General features: G+C 39.6%; 1 protein-coding gene and 1 pseudogene across 1 annotated transcript; both read left to right on the top strand.

The window, feature by feature from the left end:
* The first annotated feature begins 1,183 nt into the window (after positions 1-1,183).
* On the top strand, positions 1,184-14,480 carry LOC103445365 (chloroplast envelope quinone oxidoreductase homolog; annotated as a pseudogene).
* Positions 14,481-15,245: 765 nt separating this feature from the next.
* On the top strand, positions 15,246-20,082 carry LOC139188863 (uncharacterized). Its single transcript, XM_070806877.1, has 2 exons — positions 15,246-16,909; positions 17,083-20,082. The coding sequence occupies exons 1-2, from the start codon at positions 16,120-16,122 to the stop codon at positions 17,121-17,123; spliced, it is 831 nt and encodes a 276-aa protein (XP_070662978.1). The 5' UTR covers positions 15,246-16,119; the 3' UTR covers positions 17,124-20,082.
* Positions 20,083-20,308: the final 226 nt, after the last annotated feature.

The following is a 20,308-nucleotide window of genomic DNA, read 5'->3' on the forward strand; positions in this document are numbered from 1 at the left end:
GGGTGATGAATTTGTAGAGGATAAAAATATTAAATAGAAATATTTTTTTTAATTTTTTAATTTTTTTTTAATCCAATTGGACTAAGGAGTGGAGCCCATCTTAAGCCACGTCAGCATTTAACAAAAAAATTAACAGAAAAACTGACGGAGGTCTGACATTGACACAAATTCGTAAGATGAGGTATGACATTGTCAATTTTAAAAGATGAGGTATGAAAGTGTCGTGACACCAATAGTTAAGGTAGTTTTTTGTACTTTACCCTATTATTTATGAGGACTTAGATTGTCTACCCTTCCCATCCCATATTCTTCCCATGCTCTACTATTTATGTGGTCACGGTTAAGTCACATTAACATTTTATATTCCCATTATTTTTTGTCTTATTATTTCTATTAAAAAATCAATATAAAATGTTGATGTGGTTTAACCGTGACCATATAATATAGGAAGGCATGGGGAGGGTATGAGATGAGAAGGGCAGACAACCCAAGTCCTATTTCTGAGGACCTGGATTGTCTGCCCTCCCCATCTCATACCCTTCACATCCCCTCCTATTTATGTGGTCACGATTAAGCCACGTTAACATTTTATATTGATTATTTTATAGAAATAATAAGACAAAAAGCAATATGAATATAAAATGTTGACGTGGCTTAACCATGACTACATAAATAGGAGGGGATGGGAAGGGAATGAGATGGGGAAGGGCAGGTCCTATTTCTGAATGCCTTGACAAAATATTAAGACAGAACTTGATGTGTTTCAGTTGCTTATATCTTAAGCAATACAAGTCAAGACGTCTAATGCACACGACATGTCGACACAGTGACTTGTTCTGCTCCTAACAATTACGGGAGGGGGGAAGGGTCTCTATCCTCTTTTTTCCCTCCCCTCCTATTTGAATGGTCACGGTTAAGCCATGTCAACATCTTATATTAATTTTTTATAGCAAGAGAAAGACAAAATAAGAGAATGTAAGAGGAGGGGATGGAAAGAAGAGAGGAGAGAATCTTAGTCCGGGTGGAAGATCAACAAAAACGAGAAACCGCTGAATCGTGTGTAGACCACCACTGCAATTTCGTATCGATGACACAAAAATTATGAATGAAGACTTACGAGTATTGTGTCATTGAGATGAAATATCACAGTATACCCGTATATGAAAGTTGATTTCCCACAAGAATGAGAAAATTCTTGCACAGGGACTACGAACAACCATATGCAGTAGCTCTTAAACAAGATGTGGACCTGCATGGTGGGACGTTCATGCATAAGGTATGCATAAGGCATTTTTTGAATTACAGCGTACTACGCGTGACTTACACATTTTAAATGTATTTATATGCGTGAATTGATCAAAGGAAAGTCAAATATTTGAAGTAAATGAATAATCTTAGATCATGCTAGAAAAAACCCCTCACAAACCAATCAAAGTAGCTAAATTCACATAATAAAATCGGTCTTTCAATTTTCATCTACATTCTATTGAATTTACATTAAGAATAGAGAAAATAATATTTAATAAACAATTGATTGAATCACATTATTGCTAGCCCATTGTGAGGCTAAGCCCACTCCCTCCCCCTTAGTGTAGATAATATTGTTTGTTCAAAAAAAAAAACAATCATTTGACAACTAATTTAATCACATAATTATGCGCGTGCAAAAGACCTTTTTTTATAACCGGCATTATATGCCTCTTAAGATGTTTTGAACATGTTTAAAAATAGAAAAAATAATATTTAATGAACAAATGATTGAATCATATTATTGCTAGCCTATTGTGAGGTACTCATAAAAAATAATAAATAAAAAAAATTGTACAAAAAGAATTCATTATTAAAAAAAACATTGTTAAAATGACAAAAATACCCCTGCATTATTTGGGGTTGCTTTTGAAATTTTTTGTTTTGGGGGCATTTTTGTCTAAAATTTTTTGGTGAAGCTTTGACCGCAAAAGGGGTTATTGACTTTATATATAAAGAAGATTAATTAATTTGTTTGGTTTAAACTAAAATTAATTAAAGAATTAATAAAGATAATTTCTTAATTACTTTCCACCAAATGTTGAAGCATGTCCCTCTTAATAGCTCACCCGACTTTAGTGAGTCACATGCTATGTGTCTGATTTGTCCACAATGCATGCAACGTAAGTCGTATCTCCATATCTTGAGTGCAAGGGTAAATGCTAAGTTTTATCTAATAAAGTTACAAGCACATTACCCCTAGTCGTTAAATTTAAATTTAGACCCAGCCGCCTTCTGGATTTACGTGAGTCAATTGGGCTAAAGTTGCGGGATCCAAAGGAGCAAGGCCAGGCAGCTTTGTGGAGAAATTTTTAGTTGTGACAAGAATACAGATAGTATACCATGTGTTTTTAAAGTGGTGGAAAATTTAAATTATTAAGCTATTAACCTTTTAACACACATATCCCACCATTTATATAAGGACACATGGTGTACCACCTCGTGTGACGGTCACACTGAAAAATCTCTGGGCTTTGTGGTTAGATTTTGCTTGGTGATCAAGGCAAAGCTTCAACTGAAAAATACATTGTTGCTGATTAATTAAAAGTTCAGAACGCGATTGCTTTATTATATTCTATACGTTTTCTTCGGTTCAACAAAGTCAGGCTGAAAGAAGCTTTCACACAATATATTTATCTCCGGAACAAGTCCATCGAACCATATTAACTAAAACAAGTTGCTCCAATACAACATTTATCAAAGTTAACTCGTCACGCGCACAAAGTTTTCGAATCGCTATAAATGAGGCTGAATTAGTATAATTGTTGCAGCAAAACCAAAAACAAAAACAAAAGGGCAACAGAAAAGTATAGATTTCTCAAACTCTGTCTCGGAAGTTTGGCAGCCATGGCAGCAAGCTTATGCATGCGGTTCAGTATGAAAGCTATGGCGGAGGACCTTTTGGTTTAAAGGTGTTGATGCACAAAATCAGCGAGGACTTTGGTACAACAGAAAGTGTTAAGTTAGTGACCTTCGCTAGATTGCTCCGGTTACTAGTATGGATAAGTATGTAAATGGATAGAGATAGGGAAGCAAACACAAGATGTACGTGGTTCAACCAGATTGGCTACGTCCACGGAGTAAAGGAGTTCTCATTAATTGTGAAGGGTTTACACAAGTACATAGGTTCAAGCTCTTCTTTAGTGAGTACTAATGAATGATTTAGTACAAATGACATTAGGAAATATTGTGAGAAAATGATCCCTATTTATAGAAGAGAGTTTCTAGTTTCATTCTAACATTGACACGTGTCGTGTTGTGATTGACTTCTGATGTTGACACGTGTCGCGCTATGATTGGCTTCTGATGTCGACATGTGTCGCGCTGTGATTGGCCTCCTGGTTAGAGGGAAACTTTTCTGGGTCCTTGACGGTATAACGTTGACCGGTGCTCAATAGTTTCGGGATTGGTCAAGTATGGTACAAACAGTGCTCCCTTAAGTTCCCGAGTGAGGGAAGCTCCTCGGTTGGGGACTTACAAGATCCAAGCCATTGAGTAATCACGAAACTTCTAAATTCCGAAGTGTGGTATCATTTTCACTTGCCTTATTTGTCTCATATGTAGATGTGGCATCTTCTCTAGAAGTACTTTTCCTCTATCCAGGGGTGGTATTTTTAACCGATAAAGATGCACAAAGTAATGTATCAATTTCACTTGAAGCTTACTTGTAGTTTCAGGCTTGGTCAAGTGTGATACAAACCCTATAGTAGGAGTCCCCCAAGTCGCCGAACTAGGAGATTTGCCGAAGGAGGTAACAGACAAGGTAAGCAATCAGATTTCCAAGCAAGCAACCTGGATCGGAGGTTCAACTTCGACTTCCGGTTTATTGTTCTCCTTCTCCTTGTGTCATAAACAGCAACAAGGATAAAGAGAAGCAAATGGAGAAGAGATGATATGAGATACTTTTGCTTTTGAAGAAGTAACTTTCCACAGGCTTATTCTTGAACTGGGCTGGATGGTTTTCTAGTTTCCTCCAGAGTATAAGGCCGACTCAAGAATTTGAGGGTCAAAACAAGTCCATCAAATCTAAAGTACGTTCGACCCTGATGATATGGGATACTTTTGCTGTTGACAAAGTAGTGTATGTATTGGCACGTGTTCTGTTACGCTTGTCTCCACATGCTTCCTTGTATCCTTCTCACTTGCCCTATCTGTTCCTCAGGCAGAAGTGGTATCTTCTCTGAAAGCATAAGATGTTGAAGATGAGTACTCGAGAGCAATGCTAGGTAAGTAATTAGGCAAGGGGTTCTAGGCAGTCAGTTCCTGACTGGAAGCTTGATTCCAAGTGCTGATTGATTGCTCTATTTCTCATTGTCTTGCAGGTAAAAACAAGGCCAAAGGAAAAGACAAGGAAAAAGCATGATATGGGATACTTTTGCTTTTAACCCTGATGATATGAGATACTCTTGCTCTAGTATGGCTTGTTTGCAGAGGTATTATCGGGAGGAAAAGAAGCTGAGTATTTCGAAAGACTCTGCTGAGAGTGCCCTCTCGGATGTGAAGAAAAGTTGAGCATTTTTTTTTATTTGCAAGTCTGCCTAGCTGTAGAGAATGGAGGTCGACATATATAGGAGTCTCCCTAACAACAAGTAGTAGTGATATTCCTTTACCCTTCTTGGTTATAGCAATGTAGTGGGAGCTACAAGCTTCACGTGTTTTAACTTTGTCAGAGCACTTTGAAAAAATGGTCTGTGGTATCTGGAAAGCTGATGTTGCGTGTGAAGATTGTAGACAAGCTTTATCCAAGGAAATCTGGCTCTTGAAGTTCGGAGAGCGGTGCCTCTTCGGTTTTCGAACAAGCAATCCTGTTGGGGATCTGGCTCTCGAGATTCAGAAAACGGTGCTTCTTCGATTTTAAGAAAGCAATCATGTTGGGAGTCTGACTCTTGATATTCGGAGAACAGTGTCTCTTCGATTTTTGATAAAGTAATCCCGTTGGGAGTATGGCTCTCAAGATTCGGAGTGCGGTGCCTCTTCGATTTTTTAACACGTAATCCTGTTAAGAGTATGGCTCTCAAGATTCGGAGAGCGGTGCCTCTTCGATTTTTGAGAAAGCAATCCTGTTAGGAGTCTGACTCTTGAGATTCGGAGAGCAATGTCTCTTCGATTTTTTTAGAAAGTAATCCTGTTGGAAGTCTGGCTCTCGAGATTCGAAGGGCGGTGCCTCTTCAATTTTTGAGCATGTAATCCTGTTGGGAGTTTGGCTCTCGAGATTCGGAGAGTTGTGCCTCTTCGATTTTTGAGCAAGCAATCTTGTTAGGAGTGTTTTCTCGAATGCGAGTAAAGGTTGGGCATTTTTCCAGTCTGCCTTGCCACGGAGCACGGAGGTTGACACACATTGGGACTTTCTATTTATCAAGCAGTGGTGCTGTTCCTTTACTTTTGTGGGTAATAGTAGGGTAGCTGGACCTTCAAAATTTATGTGTTTAAACTTTGTCAGAGATCTTTGGAAAAGTTATCTGTGGTACCCGAGGAGCTAATGTTGCATGTGGAAAGTGGTGCCTCTTCGGAATCCGGAGAGTGGTGCCACTTCGATTTTTGAACCAACGGCCCTGTTGCCCTTTCTTTTATAAGGGCACCAATTGTGTGCAAGAAGTACATTCAAAGAGTTATTGCTTGTAGGAATTTTCCCCTTACTTCAGAGATTTATTGCACCTCATTTCTCCTTCATCATTTCTGAGAATGTCTAGCCCATCCGACCGTCATTTTGACTTGAACTTTGGTGAAGAGGTAGCCATGCCTTTTCAAGACAACATATGGCGCCCATCCTTCTTATCCCCTACTGGTCCTCTTACCGTTGGGGACTCTGTGATGAATAATGATATGACCGCTGCGGTGGTGGCCAGGAACCTTCTCACTCCCAAATATAATAGACTACTTTCCAAACGGTCTGATGAGTTGGTTGTTAAGGATTCTCTAGCTCTCAGTGTTTAGTATGCAACTTCTGTGTCTACTATGGCCAAACGCCTATTTGCTCAAACCCGCCAAGTTGAATCATTGGCGGCTGAAATGATAAGTCTCAAACAGGAGATCAGAAGGCTCAAGCATGAGAATAAACAGTTGCACAGGCTCGCACATGACTATGCTACAAACATAAAGAGGAAGCTCGACCAGCTGCAGGAATCTGATGGTCAGATTTTACTTGATCATCAGAGGTTTGTGGGTTTGTTCTAAAGACATTTATTGTCTTCGTCTTCTAGGGCTGTACCGCGTAATGAAGCTCCAAATGATCAACCTTCGGTGCCTCCTTCTTCTGGGGCTCTGCCTAGTACTGAGGCTCCGAATAATCACCCTCTGGTGCCTCCTCATTCTGGGGCTCTGCCGACTGTTGAGACTTCTCCTGAGCAACCTTTGTGAAGGCTCCCTCTTGTTTGTTTATTTATTTTGATTCATGTACATGTACATATTTGTAACTTATCGGAGATATCAATAAACAAGTTTTGCTTCATTTCAACGTATTGTATTAAATACACCAAGGCGTTCTTTACTAAGTTCTTTGAATTTTTCCTTTTGTTGAAGCTTTGTGAGTGAAGCATGTAGGTTGAGGTAATGCTCCCTTAATTTTTCGAGTGAGGAAAACTTCTTGTTTGGAGACTTGAAAAATCCAAGTCACTGAGTGGTCGTGAGACTTCCGAGTATCAAGGTGCAGTAGCATATGGTAGGAGTCCCCCAAGTCTCCGGTCAAGGGAGTTGACGAATAAGGCATTTCTTTTCTAAGTGGTAGCCCAAAACTCCTTCTTCATATATATTTGTTATGAAAGTTGTTAGGCTCAAAGAAGAGGAGGCCAAGGAAAATTTTTTTTCGATTTTTTTTTATTCGAAATTTTTTTTTCGATTTTTTTTTTTCGAATTTTCGAATTTTTCGAATTTTTGAATTTTCGAATTTCCGAATTTTTGAATTTTCAAATTTCCGAAAATATATATATATTTTAAGCTTTGCAAGTGAAGCTTTGAGGTTGAAGCTTTGTTGGGTACCATGAATTGATTTTGCTTCACACTATCTTGATCAAGATAGTGTGAAGCTTTTGTAGATAAAGCTTTTGTGTTGAAGCTTTGTAGGTGAAGCTTTTATAGGTGAAGCTTTTGTGGGTGAAGCTTTTGTGGTGGGGGAAACTTTTGTGGGTGAAGCTTTTGTGGTGAGGGAAGCTCTTGTGGGTGAAGCTTTTGTGGTGGAGAAAGCTTTTGTGGGTGAACCTTTTGTGGTGGAGGAAGCTTTTGTGGGTGAAGCTTTTGTTGGTGAAGCTTTTTTGGGTGAAGCTTTTGTAGGTGAAGCTTTTGTGGTGGGTGAAGCTTTTGTGGGTGAAGCTTTTGTGATGGGTGAATCTTTTGTTGGTGAAGCTTTTATGGGTGAAGCTTTTGTAGGTGAAGCTATTGTGGGTGAAGCTTTTGTGGTGGGTGAAGCTTTTATGGGTGAAGCTTTTGTAGGTAAAGTTATTGTGGGTGAAGCTTTTGTAGGTGAAACTTTGGAGGTGAAGCTTTGTAGGTGAAGCTTTAGAGTTGAAGCTTTTGTTGGGTACCATGAATTGATTTTGCTTCACACTATCTTGATCAAGATAGTGTGAAGCTTTTGAGAATTTGTAGTTGTCCTCCATTGATAAAGCTTTTGTTGGTGAAGCTTTTATGGGTGAAGCTTTTGTTGGGTACCATGAATTGATTTTGCTTCACACTATCTTGATCAAGATAGTGTGAAGCTTTTGAGAATTTGTAGTTGTCCTCCATTGATGAAGCTTTGTTGAATTTCCCTTTTTTTTTTTTGGGAAACTGGAAATTTGAAAATGTGGGAGAGACAACATATACAAATTTTGCTTCCACACTGTTAGCAAGAGATTGTGATGCAAACCACACCTTGTAGTAGTCGAAGGTTTGGATGAACCATATAAATTGAATTTGCTTCGAACAGTCTTGAATTTGCCTCGAAGGTTTGAGAATTGTAGTTGCCCTCCATTGATGAAGCTTTTGTTGGCACCATAAATTGGTTTTCTTTCACACTGTATTGATCAAGAGTGTTTGAAGCTTTTGAGAATTATGGTTGCCCTCCATTGATGAAGCTCTTATTGGCACCATAAATTGGTTTTGCTTCACACTGTCTTGATCAAGAGTGTATGAAGCTTTTGAGAATTGTGGTTAAACTCCTTTGATGAAGCTTTTGTTGGCACCATAAATTGGTTTTGCTTCACACTGTCTTGATCAAGAGTGTGTGAAGCTTTTGAGAATTGTGGTTGCCGTTCATTGATGAAGCTCTTGTTGGCACCATAAATTGGTTTTGCTTCACATTGTCTTGATCAAGATTGTGTGAAGCTTTTGAGAATTGTGGTTGAACTCCTTTGATGAAGCTTTTGTTGGCACCATAAATTGGTTTTGCTTCACACTATCTTGATCAATAGTGTATGAAGTTTTTGATAATTGTGGTTGCCTTCCATTGATGAAGCTCTTGTTGGCACCATAAATTGGTTTTGCTTCACACTGTCTTGATCAAGAGTGTGTGAAGCTTTTGAGAATTGTGGTTGCCCTCCATTGATGAAGCTCTTGTTGGCACCATAAATTAATTTTGCTTCATACTGTCTTGATCAAGAATGTGTGAAGCTTTTGAGAATTGTGGTTGAACTCCTTTGATGAAGCTTTTGTTGGCACTATAAATTGGTTTTGCTTCATACTGTCTTTATCAAGAGTGTGTAAAGCTTTTGAGAATTGTGGTTGCCCTCCATTGATGAAGCTCTTGTTGGCACCATAAATTGGTTTTGCTTCACACTGTCTTGATCAAGAATGTGTGAAGCTTTTGAGAATTGTGGTTGCCCTCCATTGATGAAGCTCTTGTTGGCACTATAAATTGGTTTTGCTTCACACTGTCTTGATCAAGAGTGTGTGAAGCTTTTGGGAATTGTGGTTGAACTCATTTGATGAAGCTCTTATTGGCACCATAAATTGGTTTTGCTTCACACTATCTTGATCACGAGTGTGAAGCTTTCTACGAGTTATAGTGTTTGCATTGTTACAGAGGGGAAATGTCTTAAGCAGATGCAAGAGGGCTGAATAGCTTAATCTTCGTATGCCATGCACTGAAGTTGTTGTTGGCTTACAATAAGACTTTGTTGGTAACTATAACTCTTGTTGGGCATAAGTGCTCCCCTAGTTGAGTTGTCAATCTTGAGGGTTTTTTATTATTTGTGAATGCTAGGAGTTCATATGTACAAGTTGTACCACTTGTCTTCTAGTAGGTGGAATGAATGGTGAGTTGCTTTCATCACTTGGTTGGTGGTACGAATGTGAGTTCCTTCATCACCTTTCATCACATTTCATCACCTGGTTGGTGGCACGAGGATGAGTTCCTTCTTCACCTGGTTGGTGGCATGAATGGTAAGTTGCCAAATGATATTAGAGTACGGGTTGTACATCTCATCACCTGGTTGGTGGCATGAAGGAAAGTACGGGTTGTACATTTCATCACCTGGTTGGTGGCATGAAGATGAGTTCCTTCTTCACCTGGTTGGTGGCATGAGTGGCAAGTTGCCAAATGAAATTAAAGTACTGGTTGTACATTTCATCACCTGGTTGGTGACATGGAGAGTACAGGTTGTACATTTCATCACCTAGTTTGTGGCATGAAAATGAGTTCCTTCTTCACCTGGTTGGTGGCATGAGTGGCAAGTTGCCAAATGATATTAGAGTATGGGTTGTACATTTCATCACCTGGTTGGTGGCATGAAGGAGAGTACAGGTTGTACATTTCATCACCTAGTTGATGGCATGAAGATGAGTTCCTTCTTCACCTGGTTGGTGGCATGAGTGGCAAGTTGCCAAATGATATTAGAGTACGGGTTATACATTTCATCACCTTGTTGGTGGCATGAAGGAGAGTACGGGTTGTACATTTCATCACCTGGTTGATGGCATGAAGATGAGTTCCTTCTTAACATTTCATCACCTGGTTGGTGAGAATAAGGGCAAGGTGTCGAGGCACATTGTAACAAGTGTCAAAGACACAAAGTATGTTGAACCCTTTCGAAGCACAGTTGGCTTATGTATGGATGTGTTAGAATGTATGATGTTTATGTATGAATGTGTTGGAATGTATGATGTTTATGTATGAATGTGTTGGAATGTATAATGTTTATGTTGATTGATATGAGTGATGTTTATGAATGTTTTGCTATGCATGAAGGGATCCATGCTTTTCATATGTGAACCATGTTGGTTGTAACACTTAGTATCACATACTTTGTGTCAAAGTACACATGTTGAAGCACTGAGTTGGAGTATAAGGGTAGGTTAGCGTAGACCAAGTGTTCCAGTGCTAGGAATGCAAAAGACTCGGAAGAAGTTGTCTGAATTCCCTCTTCTTTAAATATTTACCGAATGACTTGTGTGACAAAAGATCTCAAGCGGTTGAGAGTCAAAACATTTGTAATGTGTATGCCTTCTTATAATAGCATTTCCTTCAGTACCTAGTCCTCCACTTTGAAAGAGTGAGGCTTGGCCCTATAGTCATAATAGTCGACGGTACGTTCACCCCTGGTTGTCTTGATACGAACTTTTATCCCTCTTGTTGTAATGGGCTTGCTAAGAGTAAAAATCCTTCCTCTTACCAAGAGATAGATACGTTTGGTGACTTAGCGAGTAGCTAAATGAGGCAGGAGATGATGCAATGGGTGTTTGAATGGCCAATATCTCCTCACTTGGTAGAACTTGACTTCCACTTCCCATTTGTTGATATGGGTTAACCATATGGGGGTTCCCTTGGTATGTCCTTGCTTCGGCGGAGGCATGGTTGTAAGCATGTGCCATTACCTCAGAGTAAGTCTTCTCAGTGTTGGCATTAATCATGTACTTGAAAAAACAATCACGTAGGCCTACCGTGAAGGCCTTGAATGCGGTCTTGTCATCTGCCTCAGCGTAACGAGAATACTCATGGCTGAAGCGACCGGCATACTCTCGTAGTGACTCATCCGGCTTCTGGCGAATAGTGTACAAGTCATCTGCAGAATCCAAGTGATCGGTCTGAAAGATGTGTTGAGAGAGAAACAGTTTCCTCAATTCCTCAAATGCGTTTACTGTCTCAGGTGGAAGACGGCAATACCAGTTTAGAGCTCCGCCAGAAAGGGTGGAGGGGAAGAGAAGACATCGTTCTTCGTCAGTGTGCATCTGATATGCCATGGTGGACTCAAAGAGGTTAAGGTGTTCAATTAGGTCCTCCCTTCCAGTATAGAGTTGTAAACCAAGCTTTTGTTTTGTCTTCACTTGAAAGGGGTGTCGAGGATCCTTCTTGTGAGAGGGCCAGGCCTAGGTTGGTTCCATTCAGGTATCTCGGCCTGACGTTCGGCCTTCAACTTGTTTACTTCCTCAAGGAGCTGTAAGACAATAGGGTCCTGAGTGGAGTCATGTACCACTGGAATTTTCTTTCGTAAGTCTCCATCGTCTCTTGGAAGTAGGAAAGTTTGAGTAAGGGCGTGTGGTTTTTTCTTGGACTCATCGTACTGACTTCTAGGGCGAGTCTATCGGAATACCTCAGAGTCCCCCGTACCTTCATGTTCCTCTGGGACCTGTCGTTCCTTTCCTAGATTAGCAGCTGGCCTGGATCGTGGGAGATGACCGAGTCTTTCAGAAACCCTTAGGTCATTGATCTTTGAGCATATGTGAAGGGGATTCTCTCGCCGTTGCTTTAGGAAGTCTCGGCAGTCACGATAAACGGTTTTCGATCCTTCCAACCCTTATACAAGGAGGTGTCTTCCTCCACTTCTTCTACTTCGGGTCGAAGCCTCTGGGTTGAGAGAAGTCTCATATTGATTAATGTTTTGATGATTAGCTCACTCCTCATCAGGGATACCCATGTCGAAGAAAAGTGACCCTCCGTGTTGGGGGGGCACCCAAATGATGGTTGATGTCCTGAGGGGTAACGAGCTCGCGTGTTTGAGTACGCCTAGTTTCATGGAGCGTCTCAAAAAGCTTCTCATACTGCTCCTGGATGACCTCATTCTTCATTGTTATCTTATTGTTATGAGCTTTTAGCTCATCAACTTTAGCTTGAAGAGCAACCCTATTTCCTTCATTCTTTCGTTGCTTCGCACTAGGTGTAAGAGGGGTGTCATTCTGTGTGTTGTGGCTTCCTTCGCTCCCCATGTTGGAAAGGGATGCCTGGTCAAAAGAGAGTGTACGAATGGTGGAAACCAGCTTGGCAAAGCTGAAGAGAATGGGAATAAGTGTTGTTCCCACAGACGGCATCAAATGTTGATGCACAAAATCAGCGAGGACTTTGGTACAACAGAAAGTGTTAAGTTAGTGACCTTCGCTAGATTGCTCCGGTCACTAGTATGGATAAGTATGTAAATGGATAGAGATAAGGAAACAAACACAAGATGTACGTGGTTCACCCAGATTAGCTACGTCCACGGAGTAGAGGAGTTCTCATTAATTATGAAGGGTTTACACAAGTACATAGGTTCAAGCTCTCCTTTAGTGAGTACTAGTGAATGATTTAGTACAAATGACATTAGGAAATATTGTGAGAGAATGATCTCTATTTATAGAAGAGAGTTTCTAGTTTCATTCTGACATTGACACGTGTCATGTTGTGATTGGCTTCTGATGTTGACACGTGTCGCGCTATGATTGGCTTCTGATGTCGACATGTGTCGCACTGTGATTGGCCTCCTGGTTGAAGGGAAACTTTTCTGGGTCCTTGACAGTATAACGTTGACCGGTGCTCAATAGTTTCGGGATTGGTCAAGTATGGTACAAACAAAAGGTTTGTTTTGAACTTTTAATTATTCATCTGCTCCTTTTTCTTTGTATGTTTTGAACTTTTAATACAGCCATAAAACATGGGTTTAAGGCTTTGAGGATTCGTACTGTTTCGTGCTGTGAATATGTACTTGTTTTGTTGAGACTTTGATCTATACAAGCGATATTCTAATTCTATCTAAATTAGTCTGGAGCTACCGTTATAAATTGTTATATTTATTCTGTGTTTGTTGCAGCATGTGGAGATTCCAATCCCCACACTTAAGAAAGGCGAGGTTTTGGTGAAGCTCGAAGCAGCTAGTCTAAATCCAAGTGATTTCAAAATTCAGAAATGCCTTGCACGGCCGCTTTTTCCACAAAAACTGCCTCACACCCCTGGTAATGCCCTTTTGCCTGTGGACTATTTGGCATTTGTAAACAGAAAGTATGGCACAATAACACATACTCTAATCTTAATTGTCATCTGAAAGTGGACTTCCCATTTTATTTGCTCTTAAAGAGTTACTGAGGGATTACCGTCCACGAACATAGTTGCTATGTATTAGTAGGAACTCTGCTTTTACAATGACAAACTGAAGACTTGAGCCTTTAACACCTTCCGAATTCATCATTATGTTCTTCAGTTAGCCTTGCTTCTTGTTCTCTTATATATATGGAGAAGAATAAAGTATTTCTGCAAACTGTGATTGTTCTGCAAAATTCTGAAATTAACCCGAAAATCTCTACTTACCAATTCATATGTGGAAGCATTTGTTGTGAGAATACTAAGGACGATGGATTACTTGGAGTTTGAAACAAACATCTTTCCCTAGGTTGAAGTATTATGATTTGTTTCGTCATTTATGCATATTCGATGTTTTCAAGTGTTAGGCAGTAGTTGATGTGCTAACTTTGGATGGTTCATATGAGGGGACAGTTACCGATGTGGCCGGAGAGATTGTAGAAGTTGGACAAGACGTTCAAAAGTTCAAAGTAGGTGACAAAGTTATGGCAATACTCCCCTATGGTGTAAGTATTTTGAAGATGCCAAGTTTCACTTACAAAATTCATGTGTTCGTTACCAAATGCCTCACTTCAACTATGTTGTTGTCACGTTACAAATCGATAGGATGGAGGTGGATTGGCTGAGTATGCTGCAGTAAGTGAGACCTCGACAGTGCTGAGGCTGCCTGAGTTTCAGCGGCTGAAGGTTCAGGCCTACCAATTGCTGGCCTCACAGCTCTCCAGGCTCTAACCGAAGCCGCAGGTATCAAGTTGGATGGAACTGGCCAGCATAAGAACATACTCATCACCGGTGCCTCTGGTGGAGTTGGTCTCTACGCAGTCCAGCTAGCAAAGCTAGGAAACACTCATGTAACAGCTACTTGTGGAACAAGAAACATTGAATTGGTTAAAAGCTTAGGGGCAGACGAGGTCCTTTTCGAGCCAAATTTGAGCGAAAGAGGGCTGGTTATAGACCTAACTCCGGGTGCAAGTTCATTGTTCACTTTTGTTCTGAAGAAAATCACCTTCTCCAAGAAGAAGATGGTGCCGCTGATGATAAATGCAAAGGCTGAGAACCTGGATTGTCTTGTGAAGTTGGTGAAGGAAGGAAAGCTCAAGACGGTGATTGACTCGAAGCATCCTCTGAGCAAGGCTGAAGATGCTTGGGCTAAGAGACTCAATAGCAAATGCACAGGGAAGATCGTTGTGGAGCCTTAAGTGAACAGATTTTGTTGGGACTATGTTACAAACAAAGCATGAGAGAGAAGACGGTTGCTTTATTCTATGAGCCTCATCTTTTTTAATGTGAGATTAGGAATTATTATATGTGTGTGATCTTGTTTTATGTGTGATTAAGAATTATTCTATGCGTGTGATCTTGTTTTATGTGTGATTAAGAATACAAATAACTTTTCCTTTTAAATTACAGTAATCATAGAATAACAATCCTCTATGAATAATAGATGATTTTTAAAAACAAATATTGTTAGTCATGGTTGACTTTTTTTTTTTAACAAACGATATTATCTACACTACGGGAAGGAGGTTGAGCCTCACAATGGGCTAGTAATAATGTGGTTCAAATTCGCATTTTGTGAGAATTGAACTTAAAATCTCTCACTTACAAATGAAGATAAATACCACTAGACCCTAGTATTAAGAGAGAATGGCTATCATAGTTGACTATTAAAGCAAGGCAAACCAATTACTTTAAATTTTTGTTGAAGCTTATGTCCTGTAAAGATAAAGAATTGTCAGATTATGACAAGTGTCAAAAGATGAAGGGATAAGGTGATTGTGGTAGTTAAAACAGTTAGAATAGAATACTTAGTGAGTAAGGAAAGTCACATGTATATATACTTGTATTATGTACTGTAAGAATCATTCATTGAATACAGAAAGTATAATTCAGCTACAATTCTCTCTCTAAACTCTTCTCTTTTTCTCTCTCTCGCTCTCTCTAGATTACACAGGAAAACTCTATTGATATTCTTCACAGGATGAAGATTAACATGGTATCTTCACCAGTCCTTGGATTCTGAGGATTAGTGCTGCTTCCGCTCTCGATCTTTGAAGTTTTTCGTGATCTAATTTGGAGTTCTTTGCTGTTATCTTTCGAGTCGAGCTTCGTGTCTGCCATCGATCTTGATTTGCACAATGTATGCAACCATGCCTGCCAAGTGTTTGATGAAAAGTGTGACTCAACTTTTCCATGTTGTATTGATGATTTCTTGCTGAATCTTGGTCTCGATTTGTGTTCTATTCGTCTGCAATCTTGTGACTGCTTCTTCAACCCTAGATTTCTCAATTTCTTCCAGCAAATTCCTTGATTCTCTGTTACATTCTGCAACACAATGGTGACAGCTGCACAATTGAACATAGTTCAGTCTCCGATCACGAATCTGATTACAAATGTGTCTACTTCTGCTACTGTTAAACATGATGATACAAATTATCTTGTTTGGCAATATCAACTTCGATTGCTTCTTGAAATTCATGGCATTTTAGGTTTTGTGGATGGTACTAGGCGCTGTCCTACTCAATTCATTGAAGATGCTACAATTGAAGGTGTTGAGACTTATGACTTTCAAATTTGGAAAATGCATGACCGTGCTTTAATGCAACTTATCATTGCCACATTGTCTCCGACTGCTATGTATTGGTTGCTTGAGCTCTAATGACATGTGGATCAGCCTGAAAGATAGGCTCTCCACTGTAACCAAAGCCAATATCTTTCAATAAAAAACGGAGCTGCAAAATATTAAGAAAGGTAACGATTCAGTTTCTACATATTTGCAACGCATTAAAGATGTGAGGGATCATCTTTATGCAACTGGTGTCACCTTTGAGGATGATGATATTGTGATATTGGCAATGAAAGGTTTGCCTTCTGAGTATAATACCTTTAGGACAGTTATAAGGGGCAGGGAGAATGTCATCACTCTTAAGGAGTTTCGGTCTCAGTTATTGGTTGAGGAAGCAACTGTTGAAAATAACTCGATCTCAGAGTCTTTTGTCACTGCAATGGTTGCTCAAAATACATCCGGTAAAGGCAAAGCTCTTATGCTACAAGAAGGCTCTTCTAGTGGTTCCTCTCAATCACAAGTTTATAATGGTGGTTCAACAAATACTGGTTACAATGGTCACTCTTCTAACTACAATGGTGGATATAGTTCCAGTGGCTTTCGAGGACGAGGTAGGGGCAGGAATAACTTTCGGTCTAATCCAAGGTATAACACAAGCCCTTCTAATCTGAGTGCTGGAATACTTGGTCCTGCCAAACCTCATATCTCCACTTGTCCTGAGCATGGTTATGAAGTACCTACATGTCAAATATGTACCAAAAGAGGTCACATTGCTGCATATTACTTTCAAAGACACTCTTCTCCACCTGCACCATCCTCTAAAGTGCAGTGCCAAATCTGTTGGAAATATGGACACACTACAGTTCAGTGTTATCATCGAGGCAACTTCACTTATCAAGGAAGATCACCACCCTCAAATCTTTCTGCAATGCATACTACATTTTCACCTTCTGCACCACAAGAGCAATTCTGGGTTGCTGATACTGGGGCTATTTCTCATATGACCTCGGATCTTTCTAATCTTAATCTTGCAGCACCTTTCTCTGGCAATGATACAGTAACAACAGCAAGTGGCTCAGGTTTGCCAATCTCTAATATTCGTTCTACTACTCTTCATACACCTCAATATGCTTTTGAGTTAAAGAACATATTGCATGTGCCTCAGTTATCACAGCATTTACTATCCATATATCAGCTATGTAAAGATAACAAATGTATATTCATTTGTGATGAATTTTTTTTTTGGATCCAGGACAAGATCACAGGGAGAATCATTCTTCAAAGGCTGTGTAGAAAATGCCTCTATCCCATACCCTTTCATATTCCACAACATCTCATCATTCAAGCATAAAAACACAATGCATCTTTTCAGCAACAAACCTGTTATCTTGGCAGTCAAGTCAAAATAAATTTGTGGCACCAAAGATTAGGACATCCTTCCAACATTGTAACTTCTGCAATGCTAAAACAATCACATATTCCTATATCTTTAGATCATGTGTCTTCTGTCTGTAAATCTTGTTTGGAAGGCAAATTTGTCAAGCTTCCATTTCTATTTCCTGCAAATAAAACTGTCCATCCTCTAAAGGTCATCCATAGTGATGTTTGGGGTCCTTCATCCACTGTTTCCATTGAGGGTTACAAATTTTATGTAAGCTTTGTGGATGAATGTGCCAGGTTTACCTGGATTTTCCCATTAATGAATAAAAGTGAAGTTTTTGGTGTTTTTATCCATTTTCACAGTTTTCTGATCACTCAATTCTCTGCAACTGTGAAAGTGTTTCAAAGTGATGGTGGGGGTGAATACTCCATTCATAAATTCAAACACTATTTACTCCAAAAGGGTATCATTCATCAAAAGTCATGTCCGTATACTTCTCAACAGAATGGTCTCGCTAAAATGAAGCATAGACACATCCTTGAAACAGCAGTCACTCTCCTTCAAACAGCATCTTTACCACATAAATTTTGGTTTCATGCTTGTGCAGTTTCTGTTTATCTTATAAATAGAATGGCATGTCAAACACTCCAAATGTCATCACCATTTCAGTGCTTGTTTGGAACCTCACCATCCATATCTCATCTTAAAGTTTTTGGATGTGCTTGTTTTCCGCTATTAAAACAATTGAATTCTAGTAAGCTGCAACCAAAAACTTCACAGTGCATATTCATAGGCTATGTCGGTCAGTATAAAGGCTATCTTTGTCTCAATCCTCTTACCAACAAAATCTATGTGTCTAGACATGTTTTATTTGATGAGACTACATTTCCTTATTCATCCATCATTACATCTAGTGCATTACCACGCATTACATTCACATCACTACAAGTACAACCACATGTTCTTCCTTCATTAGTCAATTCTCATAATACTGTAGTTTCACCAATTCCACCTAAAGCTCCAGAGTGTTCAACTTCTATCCCTACTAATGCCTCAGAGTTTTCACACTTTCCTCCCAATATTGCCTCAGAGTGTTCCATGTCCACCCCACTTACTAATTTAAGATTTGTGGAATATCCTACTTCTCCTACATTACCTACTACATTACCTGTAGAACCTACACAGTCCTTGCTCCTTGATGATCCAGATTTTCAACCTGAAAATCTGCCAGTTGTCTTTCTAATACCCTCAGTGAGCTTGCACCTATGCAAACTCGATCTAAAAGAAGAATAAGGTGTTTTCAGCAACAGTTAAGTCATCTGTTCAAGTTTCAGAACCTGCCACTTTCAAGTCTGCTGTTAAAATTCCAGAATTGGTTGCTGCTATGGAAGATGAGATCACTGCATTAAAATCTCAAAATATTTGATCCATAGTACCATTGTCGACTACTAAAAACCTAGTAGGTTGTAAGTGGGTCTATCGAATCAAAACCAATCCTGATAGATCAGTGGCAAGATATAAGGCACGATTAGTTGCAAAAGGTTATAGCCAAGAAGAGGGTGTGGATTACAGTGAGACTTTCAGTCCTGTAGTGAAACCTACCACTGTTCAGTTAATTTTGGCATTAGCAGCTTAGTTTCAATGGTCATTGTGGCAACTGGATGTGAAGAATGCATTTCTTCATGGTGATCTTCATGAAGAAGTGTACATGTCTCAACCACAAGGCTTTGAAAGTTCAGTTCATCCCTCTAATTATGTGTGCAAACTTAATAAGTCACTCTATGGATTAAAACAAGCTCCTCGAGCTTGGAATGAAAAGTTTACAAGTTTCTTACCAGGATTGGGTTTTAAAGCTTCTCTGGCCGATCCATCATTGTTTGTGAGGCACACTCATCTTGGTACTGTGGTTCTTCTTTTGTATGTGGATGATATCATCCTCACTGGCAATTCAACTAAGTTGATTGATGATGTTATCCAAGCTTTAGCCAAGGAGTTTGAAATGAAAGATTTGGGCCCGCTTCATTATTTCTTAGGGTTACAGATTACATATCAGCCTCATGGTCTCTTTGTTTCACAAACTAAATACATCAAGGATCTGCTAGAAAAGGTTAACTTGCAAGATTCCAAACCTTGTGCCACACCATGTTTACCCTACCACAAGTTGTCTAAGACGGAAGGGACTTCTTATCACAGTCCACAACAATATCGAAGTATTGTGGGAGCCTTGTAATACTTGACATTTACAAGGCCTGATGTTGCCTTCTTTGTCAATCAATGTTGCCAGTTTATGCATAATCATATGGACTCCCATGTTGTAGCTGTCAAGCGCATCTTACGATATCTCAGTGGCACATTGCATTATGGTCTTCAGTTTCAAACTGGCAAGCTTCAATTACAGGCTTATAGCAATGCCGATTGGGCGGTTGACCCAAATGATCGACGATCGACTTCTGGTCATATTGTATATCTTGGTTCGAGTCCTATATCTTGGGCATCAAAGATGCAACACACGGTTTCCAGATCATCAACAGAGGCCGAATATAGAGCATTGACAATCACAGCTGCTGAGTTAGCATGGATACCGCAAGTCTTATGTGATCTGTGTGTTCCAATTTTCACTGCACCGGTTCTTTATTGTGACAACCTCTCTGCCATTGCTCTATCCTCTAATCCTATCTTCCATTCCAGAGTGAAACATATTGAAATCGATTATCATTTTGTGCGGGAACATGTTATTCGAGGAGATCTCCTTGTGCTTCATGTGTCATCCAAAGAACAGTCTGCAGATATATTACCAAAGGGACTATCTACACCCTTGTTTCAGCATCATTGTTCCAATCTTATGCTTGGTTCTTCCAAGCATATGATTGAGGGGGATGTAAAGATAAAGAATTGTCATATTGTGACAAGTGTCAAAAGATGAAGGGATAAGGTGGTTGTGGTAGTTAAAACAGTTAGTATAGAATCCTTAGTGAGTAAGGAAAGTCACATGTATATATACTTGTATTATGTACTGTAAGAATCATTCATTGAATACAGAAAGTATAATTAAGCTACAATTCTCTCTCTAAACTCTTCTCTTTCTCTCTCTCTCTCT

The sequence above is a fragment of the Malus domestica genome, chromosome 10, assembly GCF_042453785.1.
Source record: "Malus domestica chromosome 10, GDT2T_hap1".
Lineage (NCBI taxonomy): Eukaryota > Viridiplantae > Streptophyta > Magnoliopsida > Rosales > Rosaceae > Malus > Malus domestica.

Bases quoted from the DNA above. Each gene is read 5' to 3' on its own strand.
- LOC139188863 (XM_070806877.1), top strand. From the start codon at position 16,120: ATGAAAGGTTTGCCTTCTGAGTATAATACCTTTAGGACAGTTATAAGG. The intron at 16,910-17,082 runs GTTTGCCAATCT...TTTTGGATCCAG, and splicing joins AACAACAGCAAGTGGCTCAG to GACAAGATCACAGGGAGAAT.